This window comes from Sminthopsis crassicaudata, chromosome 3 (assembly GCF_048593235.1).
Source record: "Sminthopsis crassicaudata isolate SCR6 chromosome 3, ASM4859323v1, whole genome shotgun sequence".
NCBI lineage: Eukaryota > Metazoa > Chordata > Mammalia > Dasyuromorphia > Dasyuridae > Sminthopsis > Sminthopsis crassicaudata.
In genome coordinates, this window is record NC_133619.1 from 22577231 (window position 1) to 22595521 (window position 18291).

Here is an 18291-nt window from a genome sequence, read left to right on the forward strand (position 1 = left end):
TTCCTTCCTTCCTTCCTTCCTTCCTTCCTTCCTTCCTTCCTTCCTTCCTTCCTTCCTTCCTTCTTTCCTTCCTTTCTCTTCCTTCCTTCCTTTCCCTTCCTTCCTTCCTTTCTCTTCCTTCCTTTCCCTTCCTTCCTTCCTTCCTTCCTTCCTTCCTTCCTTCCTTCCTTCCTTCCTTCCTTCCTTCCTTCCTTCTTTCCTTCCTTTCTCTTCCTTCCTTCTTTTCCCTTCCTTCCTTCCTTTCTCTTCCTTCCTTTCCCTTCCTTCCTTCCTTCCTTCCTTCCTTCCTTCCTTCCTTCCTTCCTTCCTTCCTTCCTTCCTTCCTTCCTTCCTTCCTTCCTTCCTTCCTTCCTTCCTTCCTTCCTTCCTTCCTTCCTTCCTTCCATTTTACATTTCAAATGGGGTGGAGGAGGGGAAGGGAGAAAAGTTGATCAAAACTGAACCATCATAGCACTTAAAAACCACATAATTCTGGGGAAAGGGTGAGGAAGAAGACCTGAACTCAAAAAGGGAAACAAGGACAGAACGGCCTAGCTGGGGGTTACAGGGTCAAGCTTTGTATTCTCTACATATGTCTACTTTTTTCAAAACTTTTTTTTTTTTTTATTAGGAAAGCTATACCAGACGCATCATCACTATACAATTATTAAACATTACCTTTACAATTGATAGTCACTGAAGTACAGAATAAATATATGCACATTTGTTTCTGAACCTTTGTGTGTGAGAAAAACATTAAAAGTGCTTCCTACAAAGCTGTTAGTGATATATTTATATTTATATTATATATATTCCCAGTTGCTTTTTATATTTTATATATATATATATATATATATATCTATTTATATATTATGTATATAAGAAAGTGCGGATGTTCTCCAAAAAATCTTGGCATCAGGATGAAGTCACAAAGAAGTTGCTTATCCCAAGCGCGCCGTGGGTGGGCTTCTTAGGTTCTGGGGGATTCGGCCTAGGATGGGATTGGGATTCCCGATTTGGGTGGGGGCGGGGGAAGAAGAGGGGGAAGGGAGGGATCAAAAGGTCAGAGCTGAGTGGGGGCTGGGTAAAAAGACTCCGAATGCTTTGGTGGGGAAGGTATAGGTGGATGAGAACAGTAAAGAGTGAATGCTTGTGTGTGCGTGTATCTACGTGCGTGCGCGCGGCTCTACGCGCGGGGTCGCGCCCGCGGAGACAAGGCGGCAAAGGAGCTGGGAGGGAGGGAATGGGGAAAGGGGGGGGGGGCAATTTAGAGCTGTGCGTATGTAAAAGAGACAAGAGAGTGAGTGAGAACATTCGAGCAAGACCCGCCCCCTCCCTCCCCCTCCGCATGCAGCAAACTGCATTGTTAATACATGTACAGAAATCTGCGCCATGATGGGCAAGAGAGAAAGCCCCAAAGGCCAACCTTATTTTTTTTTTTCTTTCCCTTTCCCACAAACCAAAAGAAAAAAAAAAGTTACTTAAAAAAAAAAAGCACATAGAATTTTTACTTAATTAGGATCAATACAAAGATCCCAGATAATATACCTTTAACATGGCACAGTCAAAAGTCTCAAGTTTCAGTATAAAAAAATAATGATTGATAACATTTGCTGGCAAAAGTCTGCGAAGGCACTTCATTGATTAATGATCTGAGTATGGCCCGTCCTCCAAAACACATCTGGGAGGAGAAGAGCATACATCTGGATTCTCTAGTTATCATGCGGATTTTGTTTTGTTGGGGACAGGGCAAGGGTCTGAGGAAGAAGAAAAAAAAAACAAAAAAATAAGGACTGACTCATTAGAACCGGGTGGAAATCGGGGAAAGGATATATTTCTTTTTTTTCTTTTCCTTTTGAAAAAAAAAGCGCTAAACCTTTTAAATTTTATTATTATTATATTATTATTATTATTCTTTCCGTTAAAACCTATAGGTTGTCTTCTCCAGGACTTCGAGGTAATCCGGCTTGGTTTGGAGTTTGGCCCTTAACTCGAGGTATTCGCTTTTTTGGGTTTGGGGGTCTGTGAAGCCCTTTCCAGCCGAGAACAGAAGGGTTTCTTTGAGTCTGGCGTCCTGCTGTAAGTCTGGATATTGCATGCCAGGAGGATGGACGTGCAGCTCCTTTAACTTGGGCACCGTACCATAGAGACAGTCCACGAAGCCCACCGTACAGGGGGTGGCCTGCGGTCTCTCGCGATCCAGCAGAATGCTGCCAGGCCCACAGCCTCCCCCTGGGGGAAAAAGCACCACCCCTCCATTCTTTTCGTGGTGCCGAAACCCAGCCAAGTCCCCCCCAGTGCCTCCCACAACCGTGGCCACCCCACTTCCGGCTGGGTGGTGGGGGTGGGGGTGGGGGTGAGGGTGATTCATGGTCACTATGGTGTTGAGTTGGGAGCTGGACACCGCCAGGGCCCACTCCTTCTCCTTCTCCAGCAAGGTCCGGTAGTTACTGTTATTCTCCTTGGCCGCCTCCGGGAACTGCTCTCCGCCCAGGAGCTCCCCCATCCCCGGGGCTTGCGTCCCCGAACCCCCCCGCTCGGGCCCCCCAGCCTCCGGGCCTGCCACCACGGTGGAGGTCTCCTCCTCCTCCCGGGGCTTGTAAATGGGGTTGTTACACATTTGGGTCACTGGGTGGGGGATGTAGTCGTAGACGTGCCCCACGGGGGGCGCTTTTTCCGGGGAGGGGTGGCTGGGCCGCCCCCCGCCGCCCCCGCCTCCCCCGCCGCCGCCGCCGCCGCCGCCACCCCCTCCGCCGTCCTCAAAAAGGCGGTGGCACTGCATCTGGATCCCGGTCAGGTCCACGCCCTCCTGGCGTTTGCGGAACGGCAGCTTCTTCCGACGCCTCCTCAGCACGAAGGCGAAGAGCCCGGCAGCGATGAAGACGGCCGAGAAGAAGAGGACCAGCAGACTGAGAATGAGCACCGAGAGGGGCACGGCACCGCCAGGGGGAGCAAACTCGTAGGGCGAGGCGCCGGTGGGCCCCCCGGCGGAGTGCACCTCTCCGGGCACTGCGGGTGAGGCCCCGGCGGGCGCCAGGTGCACCATCTCTGGGCACAGCGCTTCCAGCTCCACGGAGCGCACGTCGCGGTGGGTGAGGTTCTCCGGGCTCCCGCAGAGCACGTCTCCTACCACGCTCACCGAACTGATGGTCTCGATCCACTGCTTGAGGGGCACCAGGTCACAGGTGCAGTCCCAGGGGTTCTCATTGAGGTCGATCTGCACGATGGCGTTCAGGTGCTCCAGGACGCCGGCCACTGGAAGGTAGAGGAAGTAGTTCTTGCGCAGGTTCAGCCGGGCCAACGAGGTGCCAGCGAAAGCGTCGGTGGGCAGCGTCCTCAGCAGGTTGTTGTTGAGAAACAACAGTTTCAGGTTGGGCATGAGGCTGAAGGCCGCCGGCTGGATCTCCCGAATGACGTTGAACTCGAAGTAGAGATAGTGCAGGCTCTGGAGGCCTCGGAACATGCCCGGAGTCAGCCGCTCGATGTCGTTTCCGTTCAGGAAGAGGCTCTTCAGGTTGGGCAGGTTGATGAAGGCCCCATCCTGGACGTAAGAGATTCGATTGTTCCCCAGGTGCAAGAGATCCAAGGAGGAGAAATTCCAAAAATCCGAGCGGTAGATCTTCTGAATCAAGTTACTGCTTAGATACAGTTTCTTGGCATTCAGAGGCCTCGGAAGAAGTTCAGAGATGTTATTGAACCCTCGCTCTTTGCAGTTTACCGTCAAGCCCAGATCATTAATGTGCAAGCTGCAGATACACCCAGTAGGGCAGATGATGGGAATCGGGGGTCTGGTCTGATAAGCAGCAATGGGGGGTTGGTTTGGCCCAGGGTACAGGCCCCTGGATGTCGGAGGTGGCTTAGGTGTCCGAGGTTGCTTGGTGGGTTTGGGCTGTTTGTTGGAAGCCTTGTATTCAACAGAAGATGCAGTGAAATGGACAGAGGACAACATGGAGGAGGGTTTAGTAGGCCATGCATTCTCTTTGCTGGATGACAACTGGGGAATTCCCAAACTGGCTTCCACTTCGGAATCAGACAGCAAGGGACAGAGTTCAGTCTTCTTGATTTCCCTCAGGTCCTTCCCATGAAAGTGGAAGGGGGTCTCACATGTGATATCTCCAACCAGAGCCGTGTATGGTATTCGTTCAAGCCAACTCTTTAATTGTACAATTTCACAGGTACAATTCCAGGGGTTTTCCTCTAGCTGGATCTCCATCAGGCTCCTACCAATATGGTCCAACATTCCCCGATAAGAAAGGACCTTTAACCGATTTCCCCTAAGGTCCAAATGAGTCAAAGAGACGGCCTTAAATAAATTGGTGGGAAGCATGGGGATGAGGTTATCATTCAAGATCAGGACCCTCAATTTGCTCAGGTTCCGAAAGGCCCCACTCTCAATCCGTTTAATGACATTGTAGTCTGCCTGCAGATATTCTAGACTTTCCAAACCCAGGAAAGTGTCATTTCTGAAGATGTCCAGTTTGTTCTCATGTAGATACAGCCTCTTTAAAATCTTGAGGCCACTGAAGGCCCCAGTCTGAATGTCCTGCAAAGCATTGTTCCCAAGGTTAATAGATACAGCATTGTTTAAATGAACAAAACTGTTCGTGTACAGTTTCCTCATGGAATTCCTCTGCAAGTAGAGTTTAAAAGGTCGGGACCAAAACTCAGTAATCTGACTGATATTTGTAAATCCTTTACTGTCACAATGGATATGGAAAATACTTTCTTTCACTTCACAGTAACATGGATCAAAGCATGGTTCATCTATTTCCTCTGAGTCCTCTATCAAGGGAATGGGTGTAGTCCATCCTAGGGCAATTGTGCTTAAAAGAATTATCCACAGCATCCTTCCTTTCTGGAGAGTTTCAGCCATGGGAGGTTTCATCACTCAGTGTTGATCAAACTGCAAGAGAAATAAAAATGTGGATTTTTTTTTTTAAGCATTTAGTCATAATGCACTATTTTAAAATAAACTCCTACATGTGGGGGTTTTTTTTATGAATCTTATGGAAAGTTCAGTTAGCCAATGTTCAAACCTGAACCAGGTTCAATGTTTCCAGAATGCCCTATATTTTGGATTTGAGAGATACTAAAATGTTTCATCATGAGTTACCCTTTGCCTCAGCCCATGTCACATTTAGTAAATAAATGGCTTATCACCAGATAGGTTTCTTGTGTCCCCTTATAGCAGACAAATATGAAATCAAACTGCTCACTTTGATGCAGATTCAGAATCCATAATATTAAGATACATTAGGTACTAGAAATTTTCTCCCCTCCTCCACCTCCCATACCCATCACCTTCCTGCCCTGAGAAGTAGGAAAGCTCAGTAGCTCTTATGAGAAGTCCAAATAAAAACCAGATAAAAATAGAGTTCACTGAAATGTAGGTCTACATAGATACACATACATTCATACAAACACACACACACACAACCCCCAAAAAATTATCATGCTAGATGGTGCAATGAAATGATCTGAGAGCATATCATTCTATTTCTTTGGCAGGAATGTATAGGATATATGGATATGCCTGGAAGACTTAAGAGACTTTCTTGAGAAAATATTACAGCCTACTTGATAAGATGATGAACAACACAAAGTTCCTCCATCTCCCACCTATATCACCCACCCACCCCCCCAAAAAAAAACACCTATGGAGAGCATGCAGGTGTTAATTAAACAAACACTGTTCACATCTTTACTTGGTTGAAGTCTTTAATAATCATTAGTCTTTCCAGAGCACATGTCCATGGAATTGGCAGGTTCAAGGAGAGTGACAGCTAAAGTCTACTGAATAGGAAAGTATATGTGCATTGAATGGCTCAAAAATCCCATCTTGGCTTATGGTATCTTTGCCCTGAGAGAAATTAAAAGATCCTGTGAAAAACTGAGAGAAGGGGGTAAAGTGAGAAGAGAGAAGGAGGGATCTTTGAGAGATGGGTGGAGAGTAAAAAGAATAAGAAAACCTTGGCTCTTACCTGAGGATAAATGGGCCATCACACAGTATACATTTCAAAAGAAAGCTATTCTCTGCCCCCTTCCCCACCAAAAAAAAAAAAAAAAAAAAAAGAAAATTGCAAGTGTTTGTGCTAATACACAGTCCATTCCCACATGGCCCTGCTTTTTCTTCCCTAGATATCATATAATGTAAAGGAATGCCTACATGAATAAATTATAATAATGCAGTTTATTTGATTGTCCTTCCCAAGGCACTGAATTAGCAAGCTGAAATGGATGGCCTTTTTCTTTCAAACAAGAGATATAACAATATAAAGATAATTTTAGCATCTCTATCTTCCTCACACACGAGACATAAAGGGGCTATTTGATCAATTTGGCTTCTAAGGGACTGAGGGATGAATTTATAAGGAAAATGGGAAAACATACATTTTTAGATTCAACTTGCATTAGAAAATGCACACAGCTGCAAGAGAAGCACACTTTGTGCAAATAACCACTTCAAACACATTTACAGGAAAAGAGAAGAATCTATTGCAGCATCAATCAGTTCTCTCCGTTTCCTTTGCAAAATAAGAAAATCTACTTAATATCTTCTGCCTTTACCATCTAGGATCAAATCGTAATTTTTTTCTCTACTGAGGTTTCTAAAATTTAGGCAAAACAAAACAGAAGTATTCGACTTACCTGTTTGGAAGGATTTTTTTTTTTTTTTTTTTTTTTTTTTTTTTTAGCACATCTAAAAAACCAAAAAACCCTGGAGTTTAAAGATTCTCTGTCTCTCTCTCTCTCTGTCTCTGTCTCTGTCTCTGTCTCTGTCTCTCTGTCTCTCTGTCTCTCTGTCTCTCTCTCTCTCTCTCTCTCTCTCTCTCTCTCTCTCTCTCTCTCTCTCTCTCTCTCTCTCTCTCGGCTGAAGCAAAGGGGGACAAAAAATGGGGGGAGAAAAATCCCTAATTCTCAGACGTGCTGTGAATGCGATGGGCTTCTCAATGGGGCTTCTTTAGGATGCAGAGCTGCCGCTTGGCACACTCAATGGAGGCTGAAGAAGGGGGCTGCTGCTGCAGGCAGCCGGCTCCGCTGTTGCTGCTGCTGCTGCTGCCTTCTCTGGGCACCAGCAGCCCATCCAGGGGGGTGGGGGGAGGAGGGAGGGAGAGAAGGCTCAATCACTGTAGAGGATCTCGGGCTTCTCTCGCGCGCTTGTTTTTTTTTTTTTTTTTTTTTTTTGATATGTGTTGTTGCCCTGGATCAGGCTTCTCCACGTCATGAAAATGAGCTCCGAGAAAAGGAACAAATGAAGGGGGGGACGCGCTTAGCATGGGTTCGGGAGCGCGCACTGGGAAGCCCTGACTGCACATTTTTCTCGCGTGTGTGTGCGCGCCGACGCGCGCCCGCGCCCGCATGTGTCTTCACGGGGTGGGGGTGGGAATGAGGGGGGGGGGGGAAGCGGTCCAGCTTTAGCTAACCAAGAAAGGCAAAGAAGTAGAAGCCACTGAAAATAATTTCGATCGAGGCGGGGAGGGGAGGTCAGCGAGAGCGCTGGCCTTGAACTCTCCAGTAAAGAACTAAGTGGCCAGACGGTGACTCCCAAGTCCAGCTGGGCTCCGCTGATTCAGATGGTTGGGACAGTCAGACTGCCTGCACGTTCCTACACCTACCTCCCCGAGAGCTCGGCCTCACGGACCGTCCCCTCCCCGAGCGCTGGGAGCCGCGGCCAGGAAGTCCCTCTGGATTGTGCCCGGCTGCCCAAGCCCTGCCCGTCCCCTGGGGGGGTCTGGCGGGCTCCGGCAGGAGCCAGCATTCCCCTCCGGTCCCTTTGCAGCAGGAGTCCTTTTGTTGCTGCCGCAGCTGAAGGCTTCTTCTTCCTCCCCGAGATTCAACAGCCTCGTGTTGGCGAGCTGCTTTCCAAGGGAGGGAGGCGAAGCGAATCCCTGGGAAGAGACCCGGATCACTCGGGTAACAGCAGGGCATTTCGCATTCTTCCACCGGGAAAAGCGCGAGGCAGGGAGGAGGACCTTAACCCCTTTGCTTCTGCTGCCAATCCCTCCCCTCCCACTCTTCTAAAGGGAGAAAGAGATGGGGGAAGGGGGCTCAGTAGGCGGGAGAGAGGGTGCTGCACCCGGCCGGCTAGGACTAGCAGGCAATTCAAATCTTCCCATCGGTCTCCAAGAGGAATTTTTTTCCCTCCTTTTTAAAGCTCTTTCCTCAGCCCCTTTCACACGAAAGCCCGCAACAAGGTAATGCAGCTTTGTGGAGAAACCAGAGAACGAGGGGAAAGTGGTGGAGAGCAAAAAGGGGCTGCTCAGAAGAGATCCCCAGCTGGCCGGAGTCCTCTGGGTTTCTGTGGTCAGAGAGCCACTTGGGGGAGACCTTGTGGCCCCAGCATGGGGCTCCCTCTCCGTTTCCCCAGGACTCAAAGTTAGCAGAGGGATTTTCCATCAAGTGTGGCGAGGAAATTGTCAAGAAAAACGTACCCCTCGATTGTCCATTTTGAAACTTGCGAGCTTCAAACAGCTAGGGACCCCTGATCAACAATGCACTCCTCCCATCCAGCTATTCATTTCCTCCATGCACGAAAACATGCGTTAAAAAATGCACGCACACTCCCACCCCAGTTCCCAGGAGCTCTGATGGGAAACTGCAGTCAATTAAGCAATGTAGACGCTGCTAAAGATCGTCTCACATTCTAAGCCATAAATGGGTTCGATTTTCCTTCTTATAGGCTAGATCCACTCTGGTTCCTTTCTATTCAAGGTAAATCAGCTTGGCATCCTGCACAAATACACACACACACACACACACACACACACACACACACACACACACACACACACTAGAGTTCCCCTTCTCGCTTATGAACAATCCAGTCCCCTTCTTTCCCTCAGATCCCCTCCCCCACTACTCTCCTCTTTCCCCACCACCAAGCTGTGCCAAGAGAATATTATTTCCAGTATCTCATTAGAACCCACGATCTGTTGGAGGAATATGGGGGTCACTGAAATCTCATCCTCTGCTACAACAACTCAGTGATTGTCAATGTCCCTCGCTGGAACTGGGACTTATTTTCTCTTGAACTACCCTCCTTAAAGCGAGTGGACACCAGCTAAACAGTTAACTCGATTTCTACCTTTTTCTCCCCCTTCCCGATCACGGTTTCTAGGGAGCTGCCTTGGGAAAAGGGGTCCTAAAAGTTAGAAGGACCCCAAGGAGTCCCCATGCATCAGATCCGTCCACTGGAGCACCAGCCATCATTTGCTTCTCAAAGAGCAGGACAAGGAGTCCTTTCTCCCCAACTCTCCCAGGCTCCAGGAAGGCAGTCAATAGCATCACCCCTACTCTTTAATTCCAAGAGATCTCGCCGGAGCTGAGTGAATGTGTCACTATGCCAGCTGAAAGAGTTCTCCCCCAGAAAATAATAATCCGAATAATTTAAACGCTGCATCATGCATTTTCCCCAAGTCTCTTGCAAACCCCTCCCTAATCCTCTAACATCCAGGCAAAATGAATTGGTGTACAGAATGGGAAAGTATTGAAAGCTAAAATCAGTGCGCTTTAAAAAAAAATTCTAAGTAACATATACAGGCCAAAGGAGATGGGGGGAGGGAAAGAGGGGGAAAGCCTCCGATTTTTCACCTGGCCTATTTATTGGTGTAGCATATAATCTGCTCTAATTACCAGGGGTTCGACACACATTCATCTGTCTCCTAGCCTCTTTCATTCTCCTGCTAGACACCCAGTCTAACGTTCAAGAAGCGAATAAAAAATGCAAGAATCATTTAAAAAATGGACAGCATAGCCCCGGCTCCATAAATACAGTAGACACGCCTGCACTAAAATACATGGAGGTTAAGTTATTGATTTCAATTAAGCAAAGTAGAAAAAGAGCTCAATCAATACCTATCCATGTTGAGTTAGCTCAGAGTGGCTTGGCTAGGCGAGCTGCAAACTCCTTAAGATGAATTGTATCCATAACGCCATCTCCTTGTTCTCTTGCTCTCCCTTCCCCAGCCAGCAACTTTCAGAGATGTCACCAAAGCACGCTTGTAATCCTTTTAAGTGTTTCCACCTTCGAGTCCTGTAGATAAGATGAAGGGAGAAATGGTCGCTGCATAGCGATTGAGGGTGGGGGGGAGCACCGAGCACATCTACTTCGAGACCCCCAGTGCTTCGGAACTCGGCGCGTCGGCTTTGGAGGTCCCTGCTTGATCGCTCTCAGAAGGAAGTTTCCAAGGACAGCGTTAGTTTAATTTCCAAACGAGGTCCTCTCGGATAGTGAGGGCACAGAGTGTTCGATCCCTGGGAGCCCAACGCCGTCTGGGTCCTGCTGCATTCCGTGCTTTCTTCCTTCGCCTCGCCCCTCACCCCTCTTCTGGAAAGGATGTCACTCATAGGGCGATCCTAGCTTGGTGCCTCCTTCAGTTCGGTGGAAGGTGGGACAGCTTCCTTCGCTCCCAGGGCATCTTTTACCCTGCTCCCTCAGGGTGGGTGGATGGTGTAAGGAGTGAAGGGGAGGTGGGTGGTGGGCGGGGAGGAGAGGCGGCGGGCGGGGTGGAGGGTGGACCAGATCCAACTATTTATGCCAGCTTTAACCAGACGGGGAAGAGGCACAGAAAAGGGAAGGGGTGGGGGGAGGGCTTGAAAAAAGATGGCCATATGGTTAGATCCGCGCCATTGGGTTCCAGGATTTAGGGCAAATGCAAGCGGAGCCCTGGTCCAGGAGGGGAGCCCTTTGACGGTGGGAACCTGCCGCCCTGCCCCCTTCCCGGTCCAGAGCTCCTGCGGACCAGAGAAGGGCAAAGCGGTAGAGTACTGGCGGAGGGGACAGCCTAAGATGACGAGAACCGGGTCTTTTAGCCGCGGTTCTGCCCAGAGCGCCACTTTCACTCGCCCGGAAATAACCGAAATGGGATCGGGCGTTACTTACCGGCCTCTGCGCCTTGGCTATCCGGCTGAAGATCGGGGCATCCGGGGCCACGCCGAACTGGATCCGAGGACTCCCGACCCATCAATAGTCTGTGTTCCCTTTTCAATAGTCTGTGTTCCTTTTCCCCTCCCAAACTGGGGAATGAGAGAGCCACGGCTCTGAGCTGCCCCCTTGATCATCCCAGCAGCTGGAGCCTGGGTCAAAATGCCCCCCAGCCTCGGGCCCTCCCCCGCTGGCTAGGGAAAAATGCCGCCACTGCTGCTGCCGCTATTGCTGCTGCTGCGGCTGCAGTCCGCTCACACATCGCCGCCAGATCCCCTGGTGCGGGAGGAAGTGGGCTTGGGGCTCTGGCTGGCGCGCTCTGCTCAGACTCTCTCTCTCTCTCTCTCTCTCTCTCTCTCTCTCTCTCTCTCTCTCTCTCTCTCTCTCTCTCTCTCTCTCTCTCTCTCCTGCTCCCCCTCCCCCACTCTTTCTCCGGGGTCTATCCACAAAGCGCAACTCAGTTTCCAAACCAGACAGGGGTTTCCGCATCATTGGGAACCCCTAAGAGACGCATTTTTAACTTTCGTTTAATTGCGATGGTGAGGTAAGAGAGCGTCTGTTTGGAAAATTACAGCCCCGGCGTGTCCAGGATTCCTGGGCTCAGCACAGAGGGGCGAACGGGTGGGTGTCTCCCCTCTCCTCCCCTCCCCCTCATCCTCCTATCCAGGACTTCTCTAAGTGACGTGCAACCTGTCTCCCACCTTCGTGACAAACCAGGGACAGCTTGGAAAACGCACACATTTGCAATTCATCTATTTATCATTGCCTGAGAGAAGGGAGTAAACTGAAGTGTGAGTGTGTGTGTGTGTGTGTGTGTGTGTGTGTGTGTGTGTGCGCGCGCGCGCGCGGGCGGGCGGACGCGTGTGAGTGTGTCTGTAGGGGGCGACGAAGAAAAGAGATGCGTGCCAGGATGGTGACAAAGTAATGAAATAGGGGCAGTCGTGTTAACAAGTAGAGCATCTTTGGATAGTCTCCTTCCTGCATCCCATCCTCGTTGGAGAAGCTAGTGGTCCTTCTCTGCAGTCACACGAATGCAGTCCTGTCAAGGCACTGGCCAATCTGCAGTGTAAACTAACGTCCCCTTCCTTCTCCTCCTTCTTTTTAAACAAGCCCTTTTCACAGGGAAATATTGGGGGGAAAGGAAAGAAGTCTTTCCCTAAACTCTCCAACTGAATAGGAAAAGTAGTCCCGGTAACCATCTCTCTATCTGGAACCATCCCTTCGCCAAGAGCCTGCAATAAATTGTACCAGACAGGGGGGAGTTTTTGAGTGGCTATTATAATTGTAGATGGGAAGGGAACACGACCTTATTTTTTAAAAAGCTTTTAAAAGAACTCTTGCAAAAAAAAAAAAAAAAGATAGTGCTGGACTTTTAATCTATATTTGGAAACCTTTGACAGGCTTGCGGAGAGACATTGCTTCCGTCTCTGACTCGATGTAATGCACAGCATCCTAATGCTGTGAGCAGGAGATACAAAGGATCACCATTGTTGGGCTGTTACATGCAAGATTCTGCAAAGACACAACAGGTTCAGTGTGCGTGCTGCTTTTCTTTGGGGAAGGAGAGTTGGGGACCGGGAGTCACAAAGAAAGCCGAAGGGTTGTCTCCCCAGTCCCCCCCTTCCCCCGTATTTTTTTTTTTTTTTGGAGGTCCTAAATTCAACGTGAGATTGCTGGTTTTATCAGTCTGCACATTTTCTGTTAAGCTGGAAACTTAAAATGGCTAACTTAGGCTCTGAGGTTCTGAGACTTGGAAGGGGCATTAGGGACCATCTGGCTGAACCCCCTCTTTTTACAGAGAAAGAAACTGAGTCCTAGATTGGAAGAAACTGAGTCCTAGGTTTCTCCAAATGATTTCTCCTTCTTTTGAAGAATACTTAGACTATCAATGGATGTGACAGTGACCTAGAAACTGGGGAAAGAAGAATTATTATGTAGAGAGCCGTTTTTTTTTTTTTTTTTTTTTTTAAATACAGTATTTCAGTCCTCACATGAAACACAAACCTTTTCTTTTTCTAGGGCTCAGGGAATCTTCAGATGTTATTTACACAGGATAATAAGGCAAATGGAAGGAACATTTGCCTTCGGTTTCACCGACAAAGGCTTGAAGCCAGATCTTTTAGCAGAGGGGAAAGGTTGCAATAGTCTAACATTTCAAGCCAATTGTTTGTAGAAAGGGAGCTACAGAGGAGGAGGGGTGGGGAGATGAATCACTTAGACCCTCCCCTAGCCTCTCGCAGGTGGTTGTACAATCTGAGACTAATCACTCTTGGGTACACCATATTATCTGTAGGCAGCTGTGAGAAAAAGAAAGAAAGAAAAAAAAAAAACACATACCCACATGCCCTGTGACACCAATAAAATATTAGATTGATCTTAAAAAATTACAGGAAGACTCAAGTTCTTTGACCTATTCTCTTGAAATTTATTATTTTTTTTTCTTTTTCTTTTGGTGTTTCTCCTTTTTGGTGTCCTCCAAGAACAAGAATAACACCAACAACAAAAAAGGATTTGGTCAGGAGAGCCACTCTGCCTTGTCTGTGGGCAGATGCTTACACAGCCTGGTAGCCACTAGGGAACGACAGGCGAAGATAGCATGTTAATAATAGCTGACCTTTAGAGAGCACTTTAAAGTTTGGCAACGTTTTGCCTACATTATCTCTTTCTTGAAACAGTCCTGAAAGGTAGGTTCTATCATTATCACCATTTCACAGACAAAGAGATTCAGACTAAAGAGGGAAGTTGACTTGTCCAAGAACTCACACGTTAGCAAGGTAGGATTCAAATTCAGGCCTTTCTGAAGTCAGGTCTTGTATGTTAGTTATTATTTCAAGCTCCCTTCCATATAATAAAGAAGGGAATGTCCTAAAATGTGGCTATGGTCAATGGATCTAGTTCAGACCATTGACCCCAATCCTAATGAATGCCATTTGAAAGGATCTAAGCATATACATTGATTATCCATATACATTACAGGTATGATTATGTGCATAATACAGAGTGTTTAAAAAAATTAAAAGTGACTCCTGAATGAAACATTTGTATTTACAGAATTGTATTCTGATTCATTTGTACTTACTATGTGAGGAACATTTGCACCATACTATGGTGGGAAGGATGGGGAGTGAGGGAGTGGGAGAGTGTGGGTTGGCATGGGGAGGATTAAGCCTGAACAATTTTAAATAGATTAGAAGCACTTTATGTTTAAACTATGTCCTTTGATAATTGATGCTTCCTTATTAATGAAGATCTTGTTCAACAAGGGTCCAAAGTATAGGCTTGTGTTTTGCTTTTATTTTTGTATTTTTTGTATTTTATTTATTTTTTTTTTAGGGGGAAGATTATAAATGTGTACACTACTATCTTCCTAAAGCACAGCTCTGTCTAGGTCACCTCACTACTTTTCAAGAAACTTAATTGACTCCTTATTGCCTCCATGATCAAATATAAAATCTTCTATTTGGCTTTCATAATCTTCATAATCCTCTCTGCCTTCCATTTTTCTTCCTTCCATTCTTGTATTGGGTGAACCAGAGTCCATGGCCTCCAGGCTCTTTCTCCAACATGACACTGTTTCTGTCTCAGAAGTTTCTCCAGTTGGCTCCCATGTCTTCCTCAAGTCTCTGCCCAAAGTTTCTATGACTTCCTTCAGATCTCAGAGAAAGTCCTACCTTCTGCAAGAAACCTTTCTCAGTCCTCTTAATCTCAGTGTATTCCCTTTAAGGAAATATATGGAATATATTCCCTTATATATATTCCCATATATATTTATATGTTGGAGGGGCTATGGGAAAAAAAAAAAACATTTTGATGCACTTTTGGTTTCACTGTCTTGGTCAAATCATTCTAGAAAATAATTTGGAACTATACCCAATAAGTTTCTAAACTGTGAATATACTTTTAACTAGTTATTGCACTATTAATGTAATATCACCAAAAGTACCAGGAAAAAGGGGGAAAACATATATCCTCATTTTCTGTAGACAAAACATAAATGAATACCTAAAGTTAGATGAAACAGGCCTTGGAAAGCAAGGTAATTGTTTTGGAATTGTGGGTGAGTGAAGTGGTTGTCTGGAACCCAAAGGAGTAACTTTCTAGTGAAGTAGGCAGAGTGTAGGATTTGTGGATATGTAGGTGGCCATAGTTGTTTTAAATTAAATTTTAATTATCAGCTTAGAAGTTTTGGAGAAATATATGGAATAGTTTGTTTTTTTCCATAGCCCCTCAACATTTTACTTTTTCCTCTTTTTGCCATCTTTGCCAATCTGAAGGATGTATTTCTTTAATTTGCCCACACTCAAAATTTCTTTAACTTACATTTCTCTAATTGTTGGCAATTTAGATCATTTTCCACATTATCATTGATAACTTGGATTTGTTTTCCCCTTGAAAACTGCTTGCTCATGTCATTTTACAATTTATCTATTGGGCAATGGCTCTTAAGAATACATGATTTCTTTCAGTATCTCTTTTTATCTAAATTTCCTTCCAGTACTCTTGTGCCAATAAACAACTAGTGTTTAATGATTTATTGTATCTGTAACTCTGCCTCTTGAGTATTTAAATTGATTTTCTTTTCTTATATTGGCATCTGAAGGTAAATGTACCATCACTGATGGGTACTGGATTTTTCAGAAGAATAAATCCATATATCTGACTTAACATTGTTCACAACTGAAACAAGGAATTTTAAGTCACTTCCTTTTTCTCTTGCTTAGTTTTCAGGTGTGTGTGTGTGTGTGTGTGTGTGTGTGTGTGTGTGTGTGTGTGTGTCTATTTGGGAATTTATGAACTTGGTTATTTTTTTTTCTAACTGTATCTTCTTATATTACATTTTAATATGATTAGTTTCTTTTATAATAATGTGTCCTTAGATAATTGATGCTTCCTTATTGATGAAGATCTTGTACAACAAGGGTCCAAAGTATATTTGCATATTTAAGAACATGATTCTAAGAAGAGGTCCATAGATTTCAACAGAATGTCAAAAAGGTCCAATATACACATACACAAAATGTTAAGAATTAGAGTAATTATTTCTATCAATCACCTCCTTTACTCTATATTTTTTTATTAGTTTCACATTGTCAATTATAAAATTGATTTGATATGGAGAGACTGAATTTCTTGATTCCTCTCATGTATATCTATTTTCCCTGGGCTCCTAAATTGCTAGTTTCAGTTCTTGAAAAAACCAAACCAAACCAAACCCTAGAATTTTTCTGACTTCTAACTCAGGTACTTAATACCTGTTTGACACTATTCCAGTCAACTTACCTTAATGACCTTATTCAGTTTTTCATCATAAATTTAGAGACTTCAATTAGATATCATGTAAGATTCCTTCCAATTTCAAATTTTATGGTTCTTCTTCCTTACTACCTTTGATAGCAAGTATTCAGAGGGCAAGGGGACAAACATTAGTTTGAGATGTTTTTCACAATATTTACTATAGTACTATGGACATGTATCTCATTATAGGAGCCCAGCAGAGTGGGTTGCCTTTAGCAACTGCCCAATAAATGTTTGTTGAGTGACCTAATACTTGATAAGCATTTGAGGATTTCAGAGTCCTAGAAGTTAACTGCTGGAAAGATATTGTGATAGAACTATTAAGTTCCAGTGAGTCTCTCCATTGCCAATTTATTTTTTCCTTATCCCATCGAAGAATTCAGTATTGAACCCATAGAACAGAAGTGTTATTAAATACCACTGTTAATTGCAGATCTTTTTGAGATGCCCCAAATGAGGATATTTGTATCAATCTGTCAACAGGCAATCAATTACAGTCATTATATTTCAAAAGATCAGTGACTCTACAAGCCAAACAATATAACTATTCCATTTGATGGCTCACAATTATTCTGAAACCCCATTAATTTGCAGGACATATCCTCAGACTTACAAAATGATGCCATTAAAGGCTGACATTTCCAAACCAAATACCACCTGCTCTCTCTATATATATTAAAAACAGAACGTCACAAACCCAAACAAACCCACTTTCTTTTGCATTTGAGCATGCTAAGTGCATTTATCTTGAGACAACATCTGTAGTATTGTAAATGCAAACAATTCAGGGGAAATATTGATGAAATATATGCCTGCAATGTTTTATGCTGCCAGAGATTCTTGAACTACTGATTTGAACTTGAAGCTATTAAGAGTTTTCATTTCCTAAAGAGGCACCCATACCGTACAGAACCAAGCTCTGGGCCAAATAAGATTGCAGAAATGGACTGACCATGTAGTCAATGTATTGCTTTGGATGTTAAGGCAAGACAAGTGCTTTGTATACCTCTAAATGCTATATCAATTTCAGCTATTTATATCAGTTTGCAAAATGACTGAACAAATGAATAGACCATAACATAAGATTATCTAATCCAAAAGTCAAATATTAAAGCTTTATTTTGTAAGACAGCTCAATTAAATTTAACAAACATTTATTATAAAAAGTGCCAATGATGTATTGCAAGGCACTAAGAACTTGAAAGGTCCTTAAAAAATTGACTTGGTTATGAGCACAAAGCCTTGCAAGTGACAGAAACAGGATTAGAATCCAGAACTTTGTGACCAGAGGAAAAGAAAACAGCTATTCTCAAGCTGTTTATATTCTACTGGAGGAGATACAGCATGTGAGCAGATACAATGCAAAGTAATACACATTAATTACAGGAGGGAGTGATCAGTAATAGGTGGTGCCATTAGGAATGAATGGGTTCATGATGTAGGTGACCCTCAAGCTGGGGATGTGGAAATTTAACAGAAGAGGAGTGAAGTGAAAGGAGAAACCCCATTTACTATGTTATGTACACAATATACAAACATAATAACAATAATTAAAATGACATCTCATCATACTGTAACATGAATAGTACAGTAAATAATACTTCAAATGCTCTATTCAGTCAACCAACTCATTAAGCATCCATTTGGAATTTTTTCAGCTTTAAGAGAAAGTCACTTAGTTTTGGGAGTCAGATAACTAGCCTTCCAGTCACTATGTCCTATATTCAGATCTTCTTTCTGACACTTGCACACCCTACCAAGTCAATTAACCTCTCCAAGTCTCAGTTTATCCATAAAATGGGAATGAATACTATCTTTAGAACCTCTCTCCCCCAAGCATCTCTAAAAGTTTAATATACTTTATGAATGCTAGGTATTAAAACATTAAAACATGTGCCAGGCACACATCTGGCAGAAACTCTATGCTTTCAATACTTAAGTCACTGCAGTACACATTAACCTTGTATGTATTGTTACTCCTGCTGATGTTTGAGATCTGAAGGACATATTTTACATGCTGTACTGTGAAATCTTTTCTTGTTGAATTCCTTATTTCATTTATTTATTTATTATTATTATTTTTTTAAAAGAAA

The 18291-nt window shown here is 44.7% G+C and overlaps 1 protein-coding gene across 4 annotated transcripts; it reads right to left on the reverse strand.

Moving 5' to 3' along the window:
- Positions 1–555: 555 nt before the first annotated feature.
- Positions 556–11667, reverse strand: SLITRK3 (SLIT and NTRK like family member 3). Of its 4 annotated transcripts, XM_074298128.1 has the most exons (3): positions 10862–11565; positions 9835–10012; positions 556–4882 (listed from the first exon to the last, which is right to left on the reverse strand). In XM_074298128.1, exon 3 carries the CDS (start codon positions 4862–4864, stop codon positions 1901–1903), a length of 2964 nt encoding a protein of 987 aa, XP_074154229.1. In that variant the 5' UTR covers positions 4865–4882; positions 9835–10012; positions 10862–11565; the 3' UTR covers positions 556–1900. The 4 variants fall into 4 exon arrangements, with proteins under 4 accessions (XP_074154229.1, XP_074154230.1, XP_074154227.1 ...); XM_074298129.1 differs by lacking the exon at positions 9835–10012 and having other exon boundaries at positions 10862–11667; XM_074298126.1 differs by lacking the exon at positions 10862–11565 and having other exon boundaries at positions 9835–10456.
- Between the last annotated feature and the right edge of the window lie 6624 nt (positions 11668–18291).

Excerpts from the sequence above, each read along its gene's own strand:
- SLITRK3 (XM_074298129.1), bottom strand. The coding sequence starts at position 4,864 with ATGAAACCTCCCATGGCTGAAACTCTCCAGAAAGGAAGGATGCTGTGG.